The sequence below is a fragment of the Hyaena hyaena genome, unplaced genomic scaffold (assembly GCF_003009895.1).
Source record: "Hyaena hyaena isolate Hyena2069 unplaced genomic scaffold, ASM300989v1 scaffold_401, whole genome shotgun sequence".
In the NCBI taxonomy this organism is placed as follows: domain Eukaryota; kingdom Metazoa; phylum Chordata; class Mammalia; order Carnivora; family Hyaenidae; genus Hyaena; species Hyaena hyaena.
Genome location: NW_024081030.1, coordinates 255,143 through 281,860, shown reverse-complemented (window position 1 = coordinate 281,860; position 26,718 = coordinate 255,143). Strand labels below are relative to the sequence as shown.

Genomic DNA, 26,718 nt, shown 5'->3' with positions numbered 1-26,718 from the left:
TGCCACCATCTTGCTGTGTGCTCACACGACCTCTTCTTCATGTATGGAGAGAGAGAGAGAGCAAGAGAGTGAGAGAGCGCTGGCCTTTCCTTTCATAAGGACACCAATCCCATGTTAGAGGCTCTACCCTCATGGCCTCACCTAAAACTAACTACTTCCCTAATGCTCCAACTACTATCTATCATATTGGGGCTTAAGGCTTCAACATATGAATTTGAGAGGGAAACAAACATTCAGTCTTAACATTTAAGAATGTCAAAGATGTGGGAAATATGGATACAAATGTAAACGACACATAACTTCTTTTTTATATATATATATTTTACTTATTTTTGAGAGAGAGATAGAGACAGCATGAGCAGGGGAGGATCAGAGAGAGATGGAGACACAGAATCTGAAGCAGGCTCCAGGCTCTGAGCTAGCTGTCAGCCCAGAGCCTGATGCGGGGCTCGAACCCACAAACCATGAGATCATGACCTGAGCTGAAGTCGGATGCTTAACCGACTGAGCCACCCAGGTGCCCCAACACATAACTTCTTGAGTCTCACTGCTCATCCCTGTACTGCAAAGTTAACTGAGTGTTAACTTTCTCCTCTCCCTAACCCACCCAAACAACTTAAAAACCTGTCCTACCTCAACCTAGAGAATTATTTTAGAATTTACCTATCATTCAACCACCACTTGCTCATCACCAAATATTGTCATTTTGACTGACAGTATTAACCTGTTTTTTTGGAGGAAGGGAACAGAGTATTTGACTTGCAAATTTTTGCAAAAACTAAATATTTGCATAAACATAAATTCTACAATCTGTTTGAAGTTGTGTTTTGTAGGATTATCGTACAGAAAGTCTATAAAAAGGAAAACTAGAAGATAAGCATTTGTCATTACTAGTTCAGCATTATCCAAGGGGTAATATGACTACATCTAGCAGAGGACTCTGATCAAATAAGAAGTGGCCTTTATTGGGAGGCAGGATCTTACCAGGCTTTGCCAGTGATTAAATGAAATATCCCTGTTGGCCATCAAATTTCTTGCACCTTAATTTTTTCTTCTAAGGAAGAGCCTAATAACTAATTTAGCTGCTCAGGTATCTTAATGAGGAAGATCAATCTCCAGAAAATGACATGAAACTTTGGTCCTTGGGAAGAGAAAGGCCTATCTTTCATTGTAAATTATATACATCAGCCTTGGGTGAGTTAAATTCACAGGAGTGGAGTGTGTCAATTCCCCAAGCGTGGTTGACTCTGAGTGCACTAAAAATAATTGAATTTCTAGACTCCAAAGCTTAGAATTAGAGCTTGGATATAGAAAGCAACACCAGCCAGTATATCCATGTGTCCTGTGTCTTCTCACTTGACAGGTCTGGATGGGCATATCAGTTGCCACTTATTGTGTTGTCTTCATATAAACAGCAGGTTATCTCCCGCCACACCCACAGCATAGCTCTCCCCCATGAACAGAATATTTGGCAGCAGGACATAAAATAAAGTTGTCTTTTCAGGATCATTCATAATTTCTTTAAAAGCAACATTCCACCTACCAAAATAGCCTGTATAACAGCCTAATTTTAAGGAGATGCTTTTCATACCAAGAATCAATAGTTTTTAGAAGCTTTAAGAAAGTTTGAATACATTTGTGAATTCCTCCTTTGAGTGGGAGTTTATATACAATACACTGAACCCAATAGGACCTGTCTCTCTAAGAACAGTTAGCACCTGAAGTTAGAAACTGTATTCTGGGAAAAGATTCTGGCTGGAAACTTTAAGGCAAGTTAAGCAGAAGGTGTTTTCATTCATTCATATTTCAGATTAGACATCCAGGTAGTTCTCTGGCCACTAACTCATTTAGTGTGGACACTTTTGACTCATAATTTGTGCTGGGTCCTTTGGATTTTTTTCCCCTATTCTATTAACAGAATCTTGCTGTATATTTGGTTTCTGTAATTCTTCAGAGTACAAGTTCCATAGAACTGCATGCATGAATATAATCCTTTAATTTTAAAGAGACCTTTGTCCTTAGAACAGCTGTCTCTATGAATATTTCAGTAGTGAATGTTTACTAGCAATACTTTTCAAATTCCCCTTTTATTTTCAACAACTTTGTTGGCTCTCCTTTGTAACTAGATTTATGTATCTTTTTCCTGAAAACTCTTGCCAGAGACCGTCTTTCAGATATTCTAGGAATTTATGGGTACGGAACCCATAAATTTTCTCTAAGTAAAGATGTCAATGGCCTTCTATGTATTATTCACTTAAAATAACTACAAAAATAATAATGATTCCTTGGGTAATAAAACAGCGAAGTATTTAAACTGAAGAAAGATAGTTTGGGGTGCCTGGGTGGCTCAGCTGGTTAAGCATCTGGTTTTGTCTCAGATCATGATCTCATTGTTTGTAGGTTTGAACCCCTTGTCAGGCTCTGTGCTGACAGGGCAGAACCTGCTTGGGATTCTCACTCTTCCTCTCTCTCTTTGCCCCTCCCCTGCTTGCTCTCTCTGTCTCTCTCTCTCAAAATAAAAAAATGAACATTAAAAATAAAATGAAAAAAGAGAATTCAAGAATACATATTCCAAATAGACAAAAATTAGGGTGCTCAAAATGTCCTTATATATAAGCATATTGGGGCACCTGGGTGGCTCAGTTGGTTAGGTGTCTGACTCTTGATCTCGGCTCAGGTCATGATTTCATGGTTCATGGGTTTGAGACCCATGTCGGGCTCTGTGCTGACAGTGTAGAGTCTGCTTGGGATTCTCTCTCTCTCTCTCTCTCTCTCTCTCTCTCTCCCCCCTTCTTCTTCTCTCTCTCAAAAATAAACAAACAGTTCAATATACTCTCCCCAAAATATCAAGCTAAAGTTCATTTTGGCACTAACCCTGTTATCTGGTGACAAACCCTGTTATCTAGTGTTCATCTCTTCAAACACTAGAGAGCCCTCTGAATACTTATGTATCTCTGTCAGGCAGGGTTTTCAATAGAGCTATCCAAATCATTGATCCAAACACTCATGTAGCCTTAGACATGCAACTACAAATTTCTCTCCAGGTTGATGTCAATTGATCAGTACACTTTAGTTTTGCTTTTTTTTTTTTTTTCTCATTTAAGCAGTGTCATTCTGACATTGCAAATATCTACTTTTTTGTTCATCAGGATTTCCTGAGATCCACAGCAGAATCTCAGGTTGCAGAGACAGGAAGCACAAATTCTAGAAGTACGTCGCTAAGAGAAATGGTTGAGAGGACACAGCACAACATGTAAATTATTGGTTTAATACATATGTTGTATCCTGGAAGGAAGCACCCAACTTGGCAAAATGGCCTTGAAATTGGTGCCTTATCTGAGCCTTTGACAGGCTATTCCATCATTCCATAAACTGAATAGTTCTGGATATGGGTATGTGGGAAGCCATCCTGCATTTTCTTTGAGTTAACATGGATATCTTAGTTCCAGGAAATATTATGTGGGATACAATATCAATAGACCCAGCAGTCTATATTATATATATTATATATATATTATATATAATATATATAAAGATTTATTTATTTTTGAGAGAGAGCACAAGTGGAGGAGGTGTGGGGGGGGGGACAGAGGATTTGAAGTGGGCTCCATGCTGACAGCAGAGAGGCTGACGTGGGGCTTAAGCTCAAGAACTTGAGATCATGGCCTGAGCCCAAGTCAGATATTCAACCAACTGAGCCACCCAGGCTCCCCAGATCTAGCATTCTTATGTCCGTGAGAAGTGGTGCTCAGTGGAGAAGGCAGACTCCTATCCATTGTAGGTCTCAATCGCTGTAAGGACAGATCGCTACCTCCTCGAGAGTATATGGAGTATTCTCCAGACCCTAAAACAAATTAACCCCATGATATTATACCAGTCAAGTGAAACAGCCACTTGATAATCTCAATACCAGATTTTCTGCTATTCTGTTTCTATTTAACCACAGGCAGAAAAAAGTGTCAGTACTTGTGATTGCCTAAATGTCAGAGGTCACTACCACACTGCTTACTGCCTCCCTGGACTCCCTGTTGATCTCAGATCAGTGAATAATCCAACTTCAAATCCTGTTGTGAGGTTGTTTTCCCAGGGGACTCTCTTAGCATGGGTTTCTTTGAAAACAGGCTCCGAGGCAAAATTTCCATCCTAACATTTTAAAGAAGAGTTTAATCCCAGGAAGGTAAAAGTGAGGGGAAAAGAAATGTGATGCAGGGGAGGGAGGGAGGGCAAACCCAGGGATATGTTACTGAGCTGGCCACCACCTCGTGGATAACAAACTTAGTTAATTGCGCAGCCTCATAGGATGTCTTCAGAGAGGCCAAAGAAGCTTGTGCTGAACTTTTGAAACAGTCCATGGTGTGAGCATTGTACAGGGGAAGGGGAGGAAAGGGAATGCAGGGTAAATTTATTTGCTCTCTCCCATCTTGCCTTCTAGTGCCTTCCAGGAGGCATCACTTCCTCTACATTTCTGGGTTGTGTTGTCTTACCTCTCCTCGTGCCTGTTGAGGATGTAGAGCTTTTGCTGGTCCCTCGCTCCCAATCAGTCCCATGTCTGTGCGTGTGTGGTGGGGCGGGGCGTAGGTGAAGCTTCAGGGACATGTTTTGTGAGCCTGGGAACTGTGTTAAGCATGCTTGGTTGGGGTGGAGGTGGACACACACAGTGCAAAGTAGGTGTGGCCTTAACAATCTGGGGTGAGGCATAAACTGGGTCTAGTGTAAGCACCTTCTTACACTAGAAAACAGTAATCTGCCCCAGACCTACACCCTGCTAGACTGCTATCTGACTGGAAAATTCCACAGGAATAATTAAGGATACATTTCCAGCATGAATTCTTGTAAAACATTTATACTCCTTGCTTTCACTAGGGCTCCTAGCAAAGTGCCTGCCACATAAAAGGCTCCGGGCAATTTGGCTTTAGAAGCCTTATTGTTCTTTTGAAGCCATCTCCAGTGTCTGATGGACTCAGTGGACAAATTACCTCACTGGTCTATGGAATTGGCTTCTCACAAAGTGCACATATCAGGCAAGAAAATGAAAGAAAAAAAACCCCACCATTTCAGACATTTAATTACCTGGTTCATTTCTATAACTTAAATCTCAACCTACTGACTGATTTTTATATCCTTTCTTGAACAACTTTACTGGATTTTTTTTTTAAATGTTTTATTTATTTCTAGGAGAGAGAGAGAGAGAGAGACAGCACGAGCAGGGGAGGGTCAGAGAGAGAGGGAGTCACAGACTGAAACAGGCTCCAGGCTCTGAGCTGGCAGTCAGCACAGAGCCCGACGCGGGGCTCGAACCCACGAACCACGAGATCATGACCTAAGTGAAAGTCAGACGCTTAACCGACTAAGCCACCCAGGCGCCCCNACCGCGAGATCATGACCTAAGAGAAAGTCGGACGCTTAACCGACTAAGCCACCCAGGCGCCCCTGTTTTTTTTTTCTCTTTTAACATACAGGAATTTAAGCCATGTTTCCTAGTTAAGGTGTTTAAATTCTTATGCCCTTTTATAATGTAGAGCTGTTATCTTTGTATTTAAAAGAAGCAGGAAAACCCACTGACTCAGATATGTTTAGTAGGTACATTTAGTGTTTAGTTTGTAGGGAAGAATGGGGAATGGGGCATGGTAGAAGATAAGAGGTAATCCAAGGAGCATTAGAAATATACTGATTGGAATTTGGAAACAGGGGAAGCTTTTTTGTTCTTTCTTTTTGTTCTTTTTTTTTTTTTTAACTAGGGAATCCTATATTACAACCAATTAAGATATTAACATTTCTTGCCAGCATTGATAAATCAGTTTTCTCAGTCAATATTTCAAGTGCTTGAACTATCATCTTGTGAAATTCAGCCCACACCAGTAAGTTATAACCTTTGAGAATTAATATATCAATATAACAAATAAAAATAATCAGTCATTGGGATTGTTTTAATAGTGCTAATCATCTGCAATAACTCATATTAAATAAAGATCTTCACTGTTCTCTCAGAGGTGAGGGTATGTACGGACATGGAAGGGGCTGCCTGCCTAGTTTACTCAATTAGACAGTAAGTTCTACCTCATTCAGGTATTACTCATTAACACCAATTTCAAAGGTCTTTAAAATTTTTTTCTTAATAAAGACAACGAATTTTTATTTGGCAAGGGTGGACTATATGAAAATGGGAGATTTTGAGAATTTACTTACATGTTTATTACACATATAAGCTTTGTGATATATACTATATGTAGTTTATATTATAAACAACATATATAAGGTATATTTTAAATATTGGCTTGTGTTACAAATACTACTTAGGCACTCCTACAGTGTGTTTTGGGGCCAACTCCCAATACTTTCTCAATAGGGCATAAGTGAAGCCCTTAACCAGAATTGTGAGAATTGCAGGTTGTTTCTAGTCCTTTCTTGTTTCACTAACCAAGTTAGAGATTTCTAGTCCATGTTCTACAACTCACACCAATCCTCCCAAACTGCATACTTCTTGGTATTGTTGATAACCCACTTCTCACTGAGAACTCTCACCCTATCTGTCTGCAGTTACCCCAGGTTCCATCCTTGATGCAAGGAGTTTATCAGCAACAGATGTATGCAATACAGGATGTGGTGATTCAGATGTCCTCCCCTTCAATGCCTGACAAAGCCCTTAGCTATGTGCCACTGGGTGGGAGTTGTTTCCACAATTAATTTATTCAATATCTAGCTAGCTAGCTAGCTAGCTATCATCTATCTATCTATCTATCATCTATCTATCTATCTTTTTCAGCTTGAGGTATAATTGACAAATACAGTTGTTAGAGTTTCACGTGTACAACATGGTGATTTGATATACATACACATCGTGAAGGGATTCCACATCTAGTTAATTAACACACCCACCACTTCTCATATTGATATATTTATTTATTTTTCTGTGGCAGGTGGGTGTTGAGAACTCCGTACATATTTATTGACTGCCCACTCTATGCCGGGCATTGTGATAAGTGTTGGAAATACAGAGGGGAGTAAGATATGTCTGGGCCCTGCCCTCGCAGACCTTACAGTTTATAATGAAATGAGCAGGTCCAATAGGTAAATGCTGGAGTAGGGAAACCATAGGGTGCCTTAGGTTAAAATAACAGGAGTGGGGGCATCGTGAAGGCTTCCTGGTAGAGGGACTTCTGACATGTGAAGGAAGAACATGTGTGGTCAGCTGGATGTGGAACATTGTATAGTTCCCAGAAACTTAAGTGATTAGAGAAAGTCGAGTTAAATGTTGCTTGATAGAATCCCCTCTTGTAAGACTGTCTTTGTCTCTCAGGTTAAGTGTTGGGGCTCTAAGTCAGATGAGCCTGGGTTTGAATCCTAGCTCTCATGGTGATTATTCAGCGTTTTGAGATGTAGATGAGAAAACTCACTCTTTCCTATTTAAGTACAAAGTGTTAGTGGAGATCATATAGGTTAAAGGAACTTTGGAGAGCCCAAGGAACCAAGCCTGGTTCCTACATAGTCAAGAACACAACAGTTTGGAGAAACACTGAAGCACATCACACAACGTGCTGTTTTAGGGGAATTGCATTGCTTCAGCTGGTGCAGTAGTTACGACATTGGGGACCAGAACTTAGTCCCACACAGCTGCTCTGGAAGAAACACATGAGGAAACCACATGCAATCTCCCACACCTGGAGGCTCCTCCTAATCGCTTCTGCCTCCAGGTGTTACTTGTGAGAACCTAGTCTGCACATGGAGCCCAGTTTCAAGGGGATCTTGGTAATGTAGTTTCTAGTTTTCCAGCCTCTATAATACTGGGTGTTATACCAGAAATAAGTTGGAGTATTGAATGAGCCAGTTTTCTTTATATGTCACATGCAGCTACTGGCCATGTGACTTTGGGAAAGTTGCATAATTTTTCTGAGCCTCTGTTTTTTCTCATCTGTAAAATGGGACCAGTAATGGGACATATCTCATTGGGTTGTCATAAAGATTTACAGGGCCACCTGGGTGGCTCTGTCGGTTAAATGCCTGACTTCACTTGGTTATGATCTCACAGTTCGTGAGTTTGAGCCCCATGTCAGGCTCTGAGCTTTCAGTACGGAATTTGGAGCCTGCTTCAGATTGACTTAAGTTTCTGTGAACTGTAAAATGTTTCACATCCCTCTCTCTCTGCCCCTTACCTGCTCATGCTCTGTTTCTGTCTCTCTCTCTCTCTCTCTCTCTCTCTCTCTCTCTCTCTCAAAATAAATAAATATTTTTTAAAAAAGATTTACATAATAGGTAACAAATACTAGCCCTTAGCTTAGTTGTAGGAAGTTATGAAGTAAATATTGTCTTCCATTGCTGTTATTATTGCTTTTATAAGTGGCCCTACTTTAAAGGAACTATGTGCCCTGGGAAATAATGAAGTCAGTTTGTTTTTGAGCTTTGCTGCTGAACCACTTTTGTACTGAACATACACATTACTTTGCTGAGCCTGGGGACTCAGGTACCTAATTGGTAGACAGAATAGTAGAGATTGGGGGTGTAACAGGGAAGGGTAGGCAAGACTTATAAAATGCATAGGAACTCCCTACTGCTTGTTTAGTGCTCTAGAACTCAACCAGGAGATTTTGGGTCTTTGGAGGTTTGTTCTTGAGTTCTTTAAGAATTACAACAAAACCATTGTCAGCCTCTGTCTTATATTTCCTGTTTGCCCAATTTAAAACTTTTTATCATTTTTATTATTGAGAGACAGAGAGAGACAGAGCATGAGCATGGGAGGGACAGAGAGAGGGAGACACAGAATCCAAAGGAGGCTCCAGACTCTGAGCTGTCAGCACAGAGCCTGACGTGGGGCTCGAACTCACAAGCCACGAGATCATGACCTGAGCCAAAGTTGGACGCTTAACTGACTGAGCCACCCAGGCGCCCCCCTGTTTGCCTATTTTAATTATGAACCCTCTCCGGTAGAATAGTCTCACTGTGGTAGAATAGATCCTAATAGTGTCTGTCCTACCACCTTAGAGGGCCTGAAGTTGTCATGATCCTCAGACTACTTGTCAGCTGCTCACCTCCTATTTGGATCCTTGTAGATCCTCTCCCTCAGACCACCTTTATTTTCTATTTTTATTTTAAAAAGTTTTTTTAACATTTATTTAAAATGTCTTTTTGAGAGACAGAGAGAGACAGAGCATGAGCAAGGGAGGGGCAGAGAGAGAGACACACACACAGAATCTGAAGCAGGCTCCAGGCTCTGAGCTATCAGCACAGAGCCTGATGCAGGGCTTGAACCCATGAACTGTGAGATCATGACCTGTGCTGAAGTTGGATGCTTAACTGACTGTGCAGACCAGGTGCTTCCAGACCACCTTTATGTATTTGGTCATTTGTTTATTAAATATTTTTGTTTAATTTTGAGAGCGAGAGAGACAAAGTGTGAGCGGGGCTCACTTGACCAACTGAGCCACCCAAGTGCCTTATTTATTTATTTATTTATTTATTTAATTTTATTTACTGTTATGTCTAGGAGCCAGTGTTTCAGGATCCTCTAGCAGCCAATTAGTACTCTCCTTACTTCTCTTATGACCCTACACAGTACTGAACTTCTTTGTTGATCCTCACTGATTAGCTGGCTAGCTGTCTACTCCATCATGAAGATACAACTCTGATACTCTAATTTTCAGCTTCACTTTCACAGGGTGGCGATGGGGGAGGTTGGCTCCAGTTTCACCCATTTTCTGGTTTGGTGTTGAGGTGTGATCCATATTCTGTGACTTGAAAAACTTCAGACTCTTGAGTGGTCCCTCCTACCCTTGTAGATTCCTTATCACTTGTTTCACCAATGAGATCTGATAGTGCTGATTACTTCTGGAAATAAGAATCTGGCACGGCGTTCTCTCTGAATAGGCGAGACGACCTACCTCTCTGTATTTAGGTTGTATTTCCCCAGTCTCTCTATAGAAGTCCCTACCCCAAAGTTCCCAACCTGTATCCACTGAGATTATGACCAAAGTGAAATCTTTAAGAGCACTGTATTGCAAGTCCTGTGAGAATGAGATGGAAACAGGATACATACCTTTGGAGGAAAGGTCTAGCAACCATATCTGAGAAGATCTTTATTTGCGTCATTGCTCTGCATGGCCAGCCATGGCGATGTTGTTCAGAATTTGATGTTCAGGGCAATTTGTATATACAGCATCCTTCTGTCTTTCATTTTCAAAAAGGATTTATTTTTATCCCCCAAATATCCTTCAATTTACTTATCCTAAGGAGCCCTGCTTCTTTGGCAGTTTTCCTCTGGCCGCATTAGTTGGAAATCTCTCTGAGCACCTCTCTTTGCTGCTGATCTCTGTCTGACTGACAGCATCTAAGAGATGACCTCTCTCCGGGAATAAGCAGAGGGATTTCTTAGGAATAACTAAAAGTCTTTTAGAAAACAAAGCCTTCTTCCAACCACTTATAATTTTCCTCTGAGTGCTCAGCAAAGAGATAGCTCATAGAAATCTCCCTCCTTGCATTTGCCCTTTGAGGGCCTCAAAGCATTTTCTGTCCATTATTTAGGACTGTTCAGGCAGAATAGTAACTTAGCAATGTCACCTTTTCATGGAAGGGTCCTATCTTTAATATGCAGAGTAGATGGAAGCCTATAGAAATCTGAGCACGGCGTAAAAGGATTTTACATTTCAGCGTGAATGATGACAACATTTTTAATCGTGAAGAGCATTGCTGTGCATGAGCCAAGAGTCTCTCTGGCTGTTGGGAACTATTTCCTCCAGGACTCATCCTACTAGTTCGTCATCAGGTGAGAGTGTTTCTTGGGCTGCATGCCAGTTCTTGGACGGCTGAAACACTTGCCTGGAGGACTCTGTCTACTCTCCCCACAGTGCTCTTTGAACACAGTGTCACCCAGAGTGACTCACATAGAAAGCTGTTACCTCACTTTGTTGACTTCCATTGTGTGGGCTGAAGGTTGAGGTGAGCTGAAAGAGAGGAAGAAAATGAGGGCCAGAAAAGAGGCAACTAATTGACAATCTCAATTACCAAATGACACATGAGAACATTGAAGCTCTTTTTTTTTTTTAATTTTTTAATGTGTTTTATTTATTTCCAGGAGAGAGAGAGAGACAGCGTGAGCAGGGGAGGGTCAGAGAGAGAGGGAGTCACAGACNGCTGACAGCTCAGAGCCTGGAGCCTGCTTCAGATTCTGTGTCTCCCTCTCTCTCTGCCCTTTCTCAGCTCACGCTCTCTCTCTCTCTCTCTCAAAAATAAACAATGAAAAGAAAAGAATAACTGTCTTAATTAGAAGGGACAAGGAGAGGCCATTTCTTTTTTTTTTTTTTTTGTTTCTTGGAGAGAGAGAGAGACAGCGTGAGCAGGAGAGGGTCAGGGAGAGAGGGAGTCACAGACCGAAACAGGCTCCAGGCAGTCAGCACAGAGCCCGACGCGGGGCTCGAACCCATGAACCGCGAGATCATGACCTAAGCGAAAGTGGGACGCTTAACCGACTAAGCCACCCAGGCGCCCCAAGAACATTGAAGCTCTTAATAGGGAAGGGAAGGCGAGAGCTTTGCCTTCTACTGGATTTCTTTTGCAATAAGGTACTTGTAAGTCACTGCCGTGCTCAGATTTCTATACGTCACCCCACGGCATGGTGAGTCCAAGGGGGTTGATACAATGTCATGAAGATTTTCCAGTGAACAACTCCCAGTGGGATCTCACAGGAGAGAAGGATGGGGGATGACTCCTGTTCCTACCGAATGGAAGGCAATAACCTTGAGAAATCTCTTCATTGAAGGCTTCCCTGATGCTGGTGTAGCCCCAGATGTGAGGTGAGCTCTACCAACCTATTCCAGCTGCTTTATATGATAGAGTCAGCTCAAACCCTGATTTCATGCCTCATCATCTCTAGGCTTAAGTTTTTGTGTGTGCTCTCTTTGATTCTTCCTCATGTGGAGTCTGGGATAAAGCTCACACTCTTCCTGGATTTTCTCAAAAATATTCAGTTCAACCAAGCAGAAAAAAATTATAATCAATTGTACTAAAGATATAGGGGTAAAGGGAGAAGTCACATCATAGCTTGCCAAATAAGCAAAGTAAATTTTCATATGAGGGATTTTTGTTCTTTTCCCTTTTTTTGGTCCCCTGTTTTGTCCTTCATTTCATCCCCTAACTATCAAGAAATCTTTCTCACTAGCTCTTGACCCCTGTGAGTACTGAGGCTTGAGTTGTTTCTTACTTTCACGTATTCCTTCCAGGCTGCCCGAAGGGAACGTCAACTTTTTTTTTTTTTTTTATCCCTCTATTGTACAAAACAATGCAGTTTTTCCTAAGTTCAGATCACAAACACATCAATGATCCAACAAGGCACTGGTGATCATGAATAAACAAAACAAATTAACAAACAATAAAAAAAATTGTTACATCACTATTTTTCATTTTAACAAATATATAGTTACTGACTACTGTGTGCCAGGCACTGTTCTAAACAGTGTCCATCTCTGAACAGAAATTTGCATAGCATTTTTACTTTCTCAGGATTAGAACCTAGTTTCAATTGGAATATCACATTTGTTGTCCTTGGGTCAAGATTTTTGGTAAATTCTGACTCCTGTACCTGACAGCTCATTTATTGATTCCATTCTGGAAAATGAACATCATCTCTGACCCACACAATCCATTCACAGCGGAGAGGTAGTCAACTAAGGAGAGCAGAGTCTCTGGTCTTGGGACTAGAGGCTCTCTCTCTGAAAAGTTCAAAGGTGCTGCCATGGTATTCAGATATACTGACAAGATAAAAAGAGATGCCCAAAGGAATATGATGGTCTATAATAGAGTGAATGTGATCCCCTAAGAGCCTTCTATAATAATTATGTCTGGGTACTTGGGGAGATAGGTGGGTCTGCCTAGAGTTTGCTCTACTTTCCATCCCTATTTGAATTGGTTGAGCTCAGGAAACCATTTATCTGGAGCATTCTGCTTCTCCATAAATATCTACAATTGCTATGAAAGAGGGAAATAAACATAAATATTTAAAGTGCGGGCTCTGGAGTCAGGCTGTCTATGCTTAAATCCTGCTCTTAAGCTTATTAGATGTGAGTGACATTGGGCTACCCTTGGTTTTCGCAAATGGAAAGCAAGGATAACAGTATCTACTTCATAGAGTTGTTGTGAGGTGTGATTGCTGATTTTATATGTCTAATTTTGACTGGGCCACAGGCTTCCCAGATGTTTGTCATACATTATTCCTGGTGTGTATATGGGGGTGTTCCTGGATGAGGTTAACATTTGAATTGGTTGACTGAGTAAAGCAGATTGCCCTCCCCAGTGTGGGTGGGCTTCATCTAATCCATTGAAACCTGAATATAATAAAGGCTGAATAAGAAAGAATTCTTTCAGGGTGCCTGGGTGGCTCAGTTGGTTAAGCGTTTGACTTTGGCTCAGGTCATGATCTCACAGTTTGTGAGTTTGAGCCCCATATCAGGCTCTGTGCTGACAGCTCAGAGCCTAGAGCCCACTTCAGATTCTGTGTCTTCCTCTCTCTCTGCTACTCCCCTGCTCACACTGTCTCTCTGTCACTCTCAAAAATAAATATTAAAATTTTTTAAAAAACAAAGAAAGAATTCTTTCTCTCTGCTTGGGTGGTTTTGATCCAAGTATTTTCTTGCCTTCAAGCTTGGATTTAGACTGCAACTATACTATCTACTCTCCTGGGTGTCCAGCTTGCTGACTACAGATCTTGGACTTCTCAGATTCCATAATCATGCGAGCCAATTCCTTATAGTAATTGGCTATAATATTTACTATTGGTTCTGTTTATCTGGAAAACACAGACTAATACATACACATTATGTAAAATGATCTAAGTAGAGCCCTTAGCACACTGCTAAGTTTTGCAGAATCAGCATTCAGGTGCTTCCATGATTCTTTAGATGTTTATCAGGCCAGAATTTGTGCTGAGCACTTTCAGGTACCAGAGATACTGGTAAACAAGATATGCAAGAAGGCTGCTCTCAAGGAGCTAACATTCTAGTGAAAGAAGACAAGTTAATATACAAATAAGTAGATTTCAGGGATAATTTCAAAGAAGGGTAAGTTCTGAAAGGAGGTAAAACAGATTAATATCACAGAGAGACTGAAGGGATTTCTTTAGATGGGGGATCAGGGGAGGTCTTTTAATTGGATGACATTTGATTTTTTTTTTTAACATTTATTTTTGGGAGAGAAACAGCATGGTGGGGACGGGCAGAGAGAGAGGGAGACACAGAATCAGAAGGAGGCTCCAGGCTCTGAGCTGACAGCATAGAGCCTGATGCGGGGCTTGAACTGTGAGATCATGACCTGAGCTGAAGTCAGATGTTTAACCAACTGAGCCTCTCATGCACCCCAAATTTTTAAGTTGAAAACCAAGGAATGATAAGAAGCTGCACATCAAAAGAGTGGTGTGTGTGTGTGTGTGTGTGTGTGTGTGTGTATTAGGTGGAGGTGTTGTCATAGAAGGGTAAGATTGACAGATAAGAAAGAGTTTTCTAGGCACAGGAACCAGCAAATGCAAAGGCTCTGGGGTGAGAAAGGTCTTGGTTTGTCAGCTTAGGACTTTTCAGGAAGCCAGTGTGGGTATGTGGGTGAGGGGAGACTGCCATCAGAGGATATTGAGAGACAGATAGAAGGTAGATCACATCGCTTTTAAAAGCTATATAAAAGTATCTACATTTTATCCTAATTATATTGGGGAGTTGTAAGGAGAGAAATGACTCAGTACAATCTATGTTTTTAAAAGATCACTGTGAGAGTTGTGTGGAGAAGGGGTTACAGAGGCAACAGTCAAATCCAGGAGACTAGTTCAGAGATTCCTCAGATTGTACAGGCAAGAGATGATGGTGTCTTGGACAAGGGTTCCTAGTAGCTATGGTCTGAATTGTTGCATCCTACCAGAGTTCAAATGTTGAAATCCCAACACTCAGTGTGCTGGTATTAGAAGACGGGGCCTTTGGGAGGTGGTTAAGTCATGAGCCCTCATGAATAAGATTAATACCCATGGAAAAGAGACCTCAGAGAGCTCTTTTGTCCCCTTCTGCCATGTGAGGATACAATGAGAAGTCTGCAACCCAGAAAAGGGCTCTCCTCTGGTCATGTTAGTACCTTTATCTTGGATTTACAGCTTTCAAAACTGAAAATAAATTTCTGTGTTTTATAAACTACCTAGTCTGTGTTATACTGTCATAGTAACTCAAATGGACTAAGACTCTAGTGGAGATGGAGGGAAATGGGTGGATTTGGGATGTGTTTGGGGTGGGGAGAATTGACTAAATAGGACTTGCTGATGGACTGGACATAGATGAAGGGAAAGGAGGAATTAAGGATTATACCTAGATTGTGAGCTGAATACACTAAGCTAACTATTCTGGGTAAAGGTAGGGGACAAATAGGTTTCGATAGGAAAAATAAACCCTAAAATTTCTTTTTGGAGTTGGAGTTAGAGGGGATTATTAAACACCCAAGTGAAGCTGAATGTGGCTTACTCAATATCTACCCAACCCCCTTCTTGCAAGGCTTCTTTTAGAGATTAGAAAATTAAAAACATTTCCTCTCAAGTCTTCTTACAGCTAGAGTCTCACACAAAATGTAGGTTCTGGCAGTCATTCATGAACAAGTGGACATTCTTGAACACTGAGAAGGCAAGCATGAGCATTTTAAGATGATTGCTGTGTAAGAGGGACAGGATATTCTGGGGGCAGTCACAGAGTAGTCACCTGGAGTCAAAACTGCTATAGGTGAACAGCAATGGACTTCCTACTGGAACATTTCCATGGTGTGGTTGGTTTCTCCTGGCTGTGTATTCCTGGCTGTGTGGCATCCAGACCTGATTTCCTGGCCATTTAAAAAATTCTGTAAGCTACTCACTACCCTGTAACAAATGCCAACCTGTTTAAATTAGCCTAGAGGATTCTATTATATGACACAATGCACTCTGACAAATACAGTATCAAATGTTAACAATTAACATTTTTGCTAAGAGTCATTCTACCATCTCCCATAGCCCTCCTTCCTTTCAGGAATGAGTATGAAAATTTAATTTTAACCCACCAAGGTTGAGAGATGAAAACACTTATTTACAAAAAAAAAAAAAAAAAAAAAAAAAGCCTGATATCATTATCTTTAATAATAAGCAGAAGAAACTCCAGTAATTTCCTGGCCAAGGAAATTTTTAAGATGTGAGGTTTGAGAAAATACAGTCTATTCAACAAGAAACAACCAATTGATCCATGAAAACTAATAAATCATGACTGAGAGTCCCCCCAACCTCCACTCCCCCCACTGCCACTGCTGGCCTTTACCCAGAACTAATAAGTCTCTAACAGCATGTCCTTTATATTTTCCTTTGAATGGCAGGCTTCTGTATGGGTTTGATCTATTGCTGCAAGAGAAGAGAGAGCACTGATCTTTTTTCTGTGTGTTTGTCTACTGATGAAAGGGGCACTGAAGTTAACTGGTCCTAGGACTCAGGGGCTACCGAAGGGCTTTCTAGATACTCGGAGAAAAGACCTTAAAAATCAGACGGGTGGAGGTGACATCAGCATATAACAACCTGTTTTGCTAATCTTTCACAACATATTATGGATGAGAAACTTATTCCTGCCTGTTTCTAGGGAGGGTCATTAAGGAGTGCAGACTCTTTATACTATTATTATGATTATAGCAGACTGTCTTTGTGCCCTGCCACTGTTTACCTGTTCCATTTACACCTGTAGGTTTCCACTGCAAGCCCCTGTGACACTCTGCCTGGGAATTTTCCCTGGCTGTGAAAGCCTGGCCATGCAGCACTGGCTAGATGTGCTGCGGAGTTTGCACTCTGGGAAGCACCCTTCAACTGATGATGGACTGGAGTTGGTGGATAGATAACTTACCATTTGTTGGGTGGGACAATTCCGAGGCATTCTTTCTACAGAGTTCTGGGAGCCCTATGAAATAGGCAATATTACTATCCCCGTTTCACAAAGGAGGACCACAGAAGATTCAAGAGGCTTCTTTGTGGTCAAACAGCTGGGAAGTGTGAGCACCAGAATTCGAACAACAGGCAGTCTGGCTGTAGAATCTGTGCATTTAACCCCTACTCGATCCTGTAGACTGTGGTGTCCAGTACTAGCTAAATATGGCTATTTACATTTAAATTAATTGAAGCTAAGTTAAATTAAAAATTCAGCTCTTTGTTTATACTAGCTACATTTCATGTGCTCAAGAGCCACATGTGGCTAGTGGCTATTGCATTGGACGGCACAGATATGGAACATTTCCATTACTTTGGAAAGTTCTGTTGGACAGCACTGTTATGCAAGACCCTCTTTTTGGACCTATGGCCTATCTTATATTTCTTTAACACCATAGAAACACTTACCCGGAAACATTCTCTGTATAGGACATAACTGAAGGCCAGAAAAGTTAGGGAAATGCATTAGAGCTCTCTAGCATTACTCCTACGAGAGATACTCAGATCTTTCCCTTAATCCTCCTTTTGATTTGCTACAGCCAGTTCTACTGAGTATGTCCCTTTTGTTTTCTTGATGGTGTTGAGTTTGGGTAAAAATTCAGGTGGTGAAAATTTGGGTAGACGGGGCCTGGGTCGTGGGGCAGATATATTAATAGTGACTAGAAGAAACTATCAAAAATCAAAAACATGATCCTGAGATGGTGACTAAGAAGATCTCATAGGCAGCTATGAATAACTAACATGCTAAGATGAATATAGAATAACTAAAAATGATGGACCAAGAGTTAAAATCCACAGCATTTGGGGTCAGCAGGTATGGAGGTAAATGGCCTCCCTAACTCAGGCCCTTCCTCAGGATGCAGCACTGTGACCGAGGTTCTTTTGACGATGGCTGTGAGTCATCCAGAGAAGGTTAAGAGGAGAATGTACGCATTAAAAAGGGTTTCCATCCAAAATGACTTTTAAATAGGTGCATTTTTCATTTAAAGTATGTTTCATTTACCTGAGAATTTACCAAAATTCTCATTTTTCTGAAAGTGTTGAATGCAGGAGATTTTACTCTAATTAGCTTTACGAGAAAGTTTTAAGGACCTGTATTTCTACTTCCTTTGTAGTGTGGAACAATGCTCTCAGACAGGAAGGAGAGAGTCAATTTTGGTCCTGCAAGTCTGAGCCAAGAGAGAATTTTAATCATCAGAGGAACCCAACCTGAGTAATTCCTTGACGTCATTCACTGAGTCTGTCCATCTCTCAGAGTGACCAGCTTGGGTCCGGGCCACCATGCTTTGCTCATTCTCTGGCAGGGACAGGCAACTCTAAAAATATTCTCTAGAAGGGACTTCTGTGAGTTAAATGTTGGCATCTCTATTTCTCTGGGGTTTGGGGGGGGGGGGAAAGCCTCTAGGCAGGTGGCCTGTGATGGGGAGTGGGACTCAGCTGAGGTCAAGTACCCAATGAATTGAGTCTAATTTGAAGGCTCTGCAAAGATGTCTGGATTTCCCATTCTTCAACCAGGCTTCTTAACTGCCTTAGTAGAAGAGAAAGCATTGTAAAGGCATATATTTCTAGTATAAACTCTAGTAGGGTAGGGAAGTCCATCAAGAAGAAAGGACCCAGGACAAACTTAGGATTATAATCAGTTGGTTGCCTCTGTTGTTGGAGATACAAGATGGGCTGAAGATTGGAGTGCTTGGAAGCCTTTAGAAGGAGTACTTAGACCCAGGACTTCTTTCTATATCCTATGCAATGAGATGACTATCCCTTCCGGGTCCCAGAGAAGAATGATTACCATAATGAATGGTAAAACTCAGCCTCCTTTCCTACTCATTGGCTTATACTCTACCTCAACCTCCATCCCACTGACCCATGCAGGAGATTGGAAGACTCTTAGGGTATACCAAAAGCCAAGAGAAAAGTCTTATACTTACTCATAGTTTAGCCCCTCCTCCAATAAAATGGGGAGCTTGTTTCCATCTAATCACTCTATATTCAGGCCCACTGATGGCCAACCCCACCATCTCCATATTCTGATTAACAGTTTAGAACTTTCCTCATAAATAGAAATCAGCAGTCAAGGAGAACTAAAAATGTAAGTTACCCTCTAATGTGAGAAGTACCAAACAGGTTTGAACTTTCTCTCTGTTTTCTTTACAAATTTCCTAAGGGAAATATTCCTTAGGGCATATTTCCCCTAGGGAAAAACAAAACCTATGTTCAGCAGCTTCAGACACCTAGGAGAAGATGTTGTATCCATTAAATAAAAGCAGAAGGGTGTAAAAAGTAACTGTCCCAAAATAAAAATGAAAAACCTCTTGGAAATTAAAAATATTATCAAGAGAATTTAAAAAACAATGAAAATTTGAAAAAATACTTCCAGAATGTTGAACAACCACAACAAAAAAGAAACAAACAAACAAAATGAAAAGAAATTATCAAAGAAATAAAGCAAGAAACTTTTCTTGATGTGAAAGACATGAATTTTCATATTATGAATGTTCTGTTAGTACTACTAATAAATAAAAATGATCTACACCAAGGCACATCATCATGATATTTTAAAACATTGATGAGAAGTTTCTGGGGGGGGAGGGGAGAGAGAACTCGAATGCCTATGTCAAAAAGAATAAAAGAAAGAAAGAAATGAATTTCCACACTGGAAATAGAAACCAATGGAGAATATTTTCAAAATCTGAACGAAAATGATTTCCAACCTCCTATTCCATCTCCAGAAAATCTATCTGTCATATAATGGTGAATGTGCTCCACCAAAGTGAGAGAATGAGGAACAAATGGGATCATGGAAAAAAGAATAAGCTGGGATGAACATAAAGAAAATTAAACAAATGGAAAGTGATGAAATTACTGACTAAAAGTGAAAGAAATGTAGAAGGAAATATAATCAAAGTACACTATGTGCCTTAGCTGGGAATAATAATATTACATTGTTTAATAATGTAAACCCTGAATATCCTTCTGACAAACACATATCTGATATTATCACATTGGGAGAATGTGATATACAAGATGATATACAAGGATTTCTATTAAATACATCATTTTAATACAAGCATCAGGAGGGCATGAGTTTTTGTTTTGTCCACCATGAATTGCTAGTACCTAGAACAATGTCTGGCACATAGTAGGCCCTCAATAAATATTTGCAGTATGAATGAAACTTTTTTCTAAGGAATATTTCTCCTGGGAAATTATAAAGAAAACAGAGGGTAGGTTAAAATAAATGAAAATAAACTTCAAAAAGTTTAGTACATGGAACCTGTTTCTCTCTAAAACTGTAAGACTAGCAGTTTCAAAATTTAAAAGAAATTACATAAGATAGTTAAAGTGAACATCAAAATACTTGAGAAAATTTAAAAGCACAAGATATTCCCAAGAAACTATTCTTTATAAATCTTTATGCTAGCTGGTTTGATTGGAGATGCCTTGGAGCTCAGAACAGTTCCAGGGAAATCAAAATGTAATTTTCTCAATTTAGAAAGCAAGTTATTGTATTGACTTTTTCTTCCATTCACTCACTGATATAAGACAAGGATGGGGTGAGGAAAACTGCCTTGTATGCTTTTTGAGTTGATGAGCATCTGAAGAGAATCCCTCAGTACTTCCTCTCCTAACAGATTCCAGGACACTGATTCCTTCCATTCAATAAAGAGGTGCGTCTTTGGATCAACGATCTGTTTTGCTATCTAATGGATCTAAATTGGGTCTATTTAGTTCAACCTGGCTGCTGACTTTTACTGCTGACTCTTGCTGACTCTTACTGTAATGAATTCATGGAACTCTTCATTCATTCATCCTCTCGCTCACTCCCCCTTCACTGAGCATTTGCTGTACACCTACTAAGCGCCAGATACTGTGCGGAGACAGGAGGAAGAAGATTATGTCAAATAATTCTGGGTGCTTGGAGCTAAAATAGCCGGCCCTGTTGGAGCTAGCAAGAAGACATTCAAAGCGGGGATCCAGGTATATCGATGTTAAGATCTGCCTCTGGGTCGGGTGCACACTCTTGTTAAAGTGCAGGCAGCGGAATCCCACAGTCTTTTAAAGATACTCCAGCCTATGGTACCCAGCATAGCAGCTCTTTGCAGGATGGTGGGGCATCCACCGCCCCTTTGCAGCAGAGGACACAGCTGGGGACCCGTCTCGGTGGCAGCGCAGCGGATCCCAATTCAGCCCTCAACCCCTAGGATTCAGTTTCCCCCAAGTTCATATTTGTGCTCCTCGGGGGAGGCCCCGCCCCGCCTGCTTCCCAGGCTCAGCGTGCCACTAACTTCGGCCAGGCTTGGCAGCTTGGGGCTCTAGGGTCTGGGGCTTTACGGATATTCTCTCCGACCCCTCCCCCTTCATCTTCGTCCCCATCGCAGGCCTAGCTATGTCTCTGTCGCCAGAGCTCAGGCGTGGGGGTGGGGGTATGATAAACCCCGAACTGCTAGAGCGGACCACAGGCTCTACCAGATCTCAGAGACTGCCACAGTGGTCCAAGAGGCAGTGTAGAGGGCAGAGGCGTTTGTCAGGTAGTGCCTCCCAGCCGTGCCTTTCCACTCCTGCCAAAATCCGCAAGAGAAGGACGCAGAAGTCTGTCTTAATTGCAGGGCTTTGGAAAGAGTCCCGCTTCGCCTCCGCTAAGGCCCTGAGCCACTTTATAGGTGCCACGCTGCGTTCGGGGCCTAGGGGCCACTCTGGATCATGAAGCCACTGTGAACCCTGCCTGCTGGGGTAGCAAGGAGGTCCGGCGAGAGTCGCTGGCTTTGATGGGCACGATTCTTTGGGATGTTATCTGGAGTTTCTATTGCCCAGGTGCTAGAGGGCAACCCGTCGTCGCTCCGAAGGCAGGGTCCTGCAACAGCAAACGACAGACCCACAGGGCAGCTTCTGAGCGCCTTTCTGATCTGCAGAAGCGGGAAGCACCGGCGGGTGGGATGCCGCGAGCCTCTGGTTCCGCCTTCTGCCCTGCACCCCCGGGCTAGGCTTCTCTAAAGGCTACCCGAAGTTAGGAGGGGCCAGAGGGCGCTTCGGGGGGCACAGTCCCCATCCCAAGAAAGGGCTAGCCTAAGGTCCCGAGGGTGGGTGATACTTCACTTCTTCCCCACTGCGTCTACCCGCCAGCCCATTCTGCGCCCCTTCCTGTAAGAGCTTGGGATCTCCCCCGCCCAGGTGCTGTGAGCGCCCGCAGCGCCGACCCCCAGAAACTGCCTTTCCTCAGGAAAGAAGGTAGAGGCTGAGTCCATGCGCCCGGATGTGCGTGCTCGAGCAACAATGTGCACCCCTGTGTAGGTAAAACATGTCTGTTTCCTAAAGCAGAAAGTCGCGGGGTTGCTTTCAGGTCTGCAAGAAGTTGGTTTGGGTTGTTGCGCGCGCGCTCGATTGCAAACAACTCGAGAAGGCGCGTCTGTTGCAGCAAGTGCCGGCTATTGACAGGAGTGTCCGTGTGTGGATGCGAAAGGCAGAGTTGGTGGTTGGGGACCAAGTGTGTGAGCCCGGGACGTGCAACCCGAGAGCAGCGTGAGTGCGCTCACAAGCCGGCCTGTAGCTGAGAGGGGCGCGAGTATGAAAGTCTGATGTGTCCCCTTATGGCTTGCAGCCTAGGCTCTCCTTTTCGGGAACCGCTCAGGACCCCCGCCTGCTCGGCAATGACGCGCTTCAGAGAAGTGGGGCAAGGGGTATGGAGCGAGACAGGTAGAAACCCGGGCACAGGCTGTGCCAGCCCAGCAGCTTAGCAAACAGAAGCCAGAAGCACAGGACAGCTGTGTAAACCAACTCCCGCGGTGGAGGGTCCTGGGTTAGAGGAGAGGATGCTGAACCCACAGTCGAGGTTTCTGGAGTTGGAGGGAAATGCCTAGCACTGTGTAGCCAGTGCCAGCTTAGCCCCTTCCCCAGTCCTTCCCATCACTCCTACTGGTCTCAGAAGAGTGAGGCTCCCAGACTAGAAGCAAAACAACTTTGCGTGGCACAGGGTGCCAAGGCTCAGGTGGCCTGGGGGGTCGGGGGGAGTGCAGAGGATACCTCAGGAGCACCCGAGATGGTCCAGAGATCAATCTTTCAGGGCCCCTCTTCCCTCCCTCCTCCCACCTCTGCCCCATCCAACTCCTTCACAATGGACTATTTTAGCTAAGATCCCGTTTAGAACCCAGGACTCCTGGGGGTCCAGGTGGCCAGATGGGGTCCGTGCTGGAGTGGCAGGGGGTGCTTCAAGACCGGAGTTCAGGCACCAAGAAAGTGAGTGAGAAGCTCCAGCCCCTCACTGTGGCTGACTTCAAACCCCTCCATCGGCTCTCACTTTCTGGAAGTCGTGGAAAGCTCTCCACCCCTCCCTGCCCTCCCGCTCTCCAAGCAATGACCTCATTGCAAAAGACAGCCGGAGCGGATGGCTCCCCTCCCTAGAGAACCAGTGCAGGGAGCGCGAGCAATGACGACACTGGAGCTGGGTCGGTCCTGGCCACTTTGGATTGGCCGCGCGGACTCGTGGGGACCCCCCTCCCACTGTCGCTGGAATAAGAGCCGAGAGCTCCGCGGGGAAGACGCCCGCAGCAGGCGTTGTGTCCAACGGGGTGGACCGGCCACTCTCGCTCTCCAGAAACTCCAGTCTCCAGGTGAGGAACTTCCCCCTCCGCTCACTCTAATAACTTGCTTCTGGATTAGTTCATCTAGTTTGCTCCGTCTACCTGCCTTTCTTTTGCCTCTCAGGGGCACTGCGGCCCACCTATGGCACGAGCTCCCAACTCAGTGTCCCTCTCGGGGGAAGGAGGGCGATGGGGACTTTCGGAGCATTTTCTTCTAATTAGCGCAGGTGGAACTGCAAGCATTCCCAGGGCTTCGCCTGGGCGCTGGCAGCTCCGGAGCCCAGGTAGGCGGGTCTGCGGCCCCTGCGTTAGAGCCTCTGGGCGCGCTGGATCCTGCTGGAGTTTGGTCTGGGAGTGCCCTGCGCGGTCTGTGTCCTGAGGGATCATGTTGGATTCTCAGGACGGTGCAGCCTTGAGCTTTCCTGTGAGGCGCCGGCAGCACGGGCGGGGACCTGGGGCTGTGAAGTCATTAGCGCAGGACAGGGGGTTCACCTCTGGATGCTGGCGCCCACCATCCCCTGCTAAACTGCTCTCCAGCGTAGCCGGACTGGGCGGGCAGGGCCCAGAGGCACCAGTAACTGGCACTTAAAAATTTTCCCCAAATCCAAACCCAGTTACTGAGAGATCAGTGCTCCTTTCCAAGGTACCCTTCCTGCTTTCCTCTCCCATGCGTTAGAGCAAGTCCAGCCGCCAAAGGGGAAGGTGGTCCTGGATGTCTAAGTTCCTGAGAAGACAGGAGCAATGGGAGAACAAATCGACATTTGGGGGGTCCCCACTTGGTTTCTGTATAGGGAAGAAGGTGTGGGTTTGTGTGCATGCATGCAGTCATGTGTGGCTTCTCCCTGATTTCCACAGTACTCCACCACACCCTAAGACCCTTGTTTCTGCTCTACAAAGCCATTCATTACACTGTATCTTTTGCGATTCACAGCAGCCCAGCTGGCAAATGAATGGAGGCATGGGATACCCTGCCTGAGGCGGCAAAATAGGCGTGGCAGAGCAGTCGCTTAGGTCCGTAGGCTCCAGGCCTTGCTTGGTTTTGGTGCAGTGGTAATATCATTCTCTCTTTACAGAGAGGCATCATGGGCTTCGGGAAATCCTCCCCCTTTCTGGCTTTCAGCATCCTGGTCCTCTGCCAGGCAGGCAGCCTCCAGGCGGCACCATTCAGGTGAGACAGCCTGAAGCCACAGAGCACTCCCCTTCTACTGCCTCTGGGCTGAGGCAGTTCTGTGCCTCTGAAGGCCATGGTGGCAAGGCTTCTGGTGAATTAAGACCCTCAGGTGGACACTAGGTTCAGTCTTGCGGGTTGGGAGTCGGGGGCAGGGGGTACATCCTCAGGGTAGATCACAGGGACCGGGAAGCCTTGCTACTTGTCATGGGGTGGAGGCAGTCAGGGGCTCAGAGCCTCTATTGGGTTTGCTTCCCTGCTCAAGGTCTGCTTTGGAGAGCCTCCCAGACCCCACGGAACTCAGTGAGAAGGAAGGGCGCCTCCTGCTGGCCGCCCTGGTCAAGGCCTATGTGCAGGGGAAGACAAATGAACTGGAGCAGGAGCAGGAGCAGGAGACAGAGGGCTCCAGGTAAGCCTGCCCACCCTGCCCTGGCATATCCAGAAGGACCTATCCCAGGAAGTACAACGTCTGGCCAGGGCACCAGGAGGCTGTGGTTGTTCATCAGGCCCTGCGGCCCAGTCACTCTCAAGCTCCGAGGAAGACAGAGGTCCAGGTGTAGCTGAAGAGACTGTGGTTAGACACTTTTAAAAAGATCCATTCCTGAAAGCTGTTAGGAAATGAAATGGGGAGGTACAGAAGCACTTACTCAGGGAATTGCTCTTGCCCTAAGGTGAACTCCCAGCATCAGCTGACGGGACTGGTAAGTGTGAAGCCAGGGGTTGGACTCAGCATATCTCAGGATATTTTAGAAATTTAACCTGTGTGTGTTGTTCTTTCACACCCACAAGGAGCCTTCACTGCACATTTGCAAGGTGAAGCCAAAGGCCTTGCAGAGGGTGGGGTCAGGTAGCGCAGTATCTGAGGTAGGTCTGGGGTCTTGAGATGTGTAGGATCTGTGGAGACATGCATGTTGTTGCAGGGCCAGACACCCTTCCCCAGCCCCATCTCCCTGTGTCCCCTGAGCTTGGAGCTCGCTCTAGCCCCTGGCCTGGTCCTGACACTGCCTGGCTTGTGCTGCACCTGCATCTACCCTAAGGACCTCTCTGCAGAGCATGAAGGACTGAGCAGCACGTGGAAGGCTAGAAAAGGGCACCCCTTCCCTGCCGCAGCCCTTCCCCACGCTGCCCTTCCCCACGCTGCCCTGGCTCAGCAAACTCCTGAGTTCTCCTAATGGAGGATGTGTGAGCTGCCCTCCTGCCCGCCCTCCCCCGCCCCCAGTCAGAGTGCCCCCTCCCTGGTCTAACCTTCTGCATGACTGCCCTCAGGGGCAGGCTTGGTGCATGGTGTTGTCCAGCATGTCTTTTCCCTGCAGCCTGGACAGCTTCCGAGCTAAGCGGTGCAGTAATCTGAGTACCTGTGTGCTGGGCGCATACTCGAAGGACCTGAACAACTTTCATACATTCTCTGGCATCGGCTTCGGGGCTGAAACACCTGGCAAGAAAAGGGACATAGCCAGCGGCTTGGAGAGGGGCCGGTAACCCCACTTTGGGGTGCCCCAGGATGCCAACCAAACTCCTTCCACCCCTTCCCGATTTCCCTTCTGCTCCCGCTGATCAACTAAATGCATGCAGATTCCACTTTGATTGCTCTTCAAGCTGGTATTGGTAGCTTTGCTTATGACAGAAAATATGGGGGACCTCAGGACGAAAGGGAAGAGAGCAGGACTCATAGGCCAGGTTAGAGGTAAGAGTGAGGGAAGCTTCTTGAGATCCCAGAGGATTTCATGGTAGAGTCCTCCAATTTCTGCTTCATCCTTCATGCTCCCTCATTGATGAATAAACCTATTTTCTAAAAGGATTTGCACTGTGGTGGTCATTACTCTGGTCCCTGTCAGAGGCTTGAGAGTACCCAGATGCTTAAAAGAAGCTTTAGCTTCAGGGTAGCTGGATACAGGGCTTGGGGAGGGGTCTCTGTGAACCAGTTCCGCCATCAAGAACAGGTGTGCTGAAGAGCAGGTAAACACCTCTGGGGAGGATGCTGCATGCCTCTTCTCTCAGCCTCTTTCAGGTAAGACATCAGGGAACTTTCGTGTCCCGTG

At 44.3% G+C, this 26,718-nt stretch overlaps 1 protein-coding gene across 1 annotated transcript in view; it reads left to right on the top strand.

The window, feature by feature from the left end:
* The window catches only part of LOC120244985 (calcitonin), an 84,648-nt gene extending 58,212 nt beyond the window's left edge, over positions 1-26,436 (top strand). The window contains exons 2-4 of the mRNA XM_039251825.1: positions 24,585-24,679; positions 24,945-25,088; positions 25,993-26,436. Of these exons, the coding sequence (XP_039107756.1) occupies positions 24,594-24,679; positions 24,945-25,088; positions 25,993-26,158 (396 nt within the window). The 5' untranslated portion in view covers positions 24,585-24,593 and the 3' untranslated portion in view covers positions 26,159-26,436. The remainder of the gene's footprint in view (positions 1-24,584; positions 24,680-24,944; positions 25,089-25,992) is intronic.
* Positions 26,437-26,718: the final 282 nt, after the last annotated feature.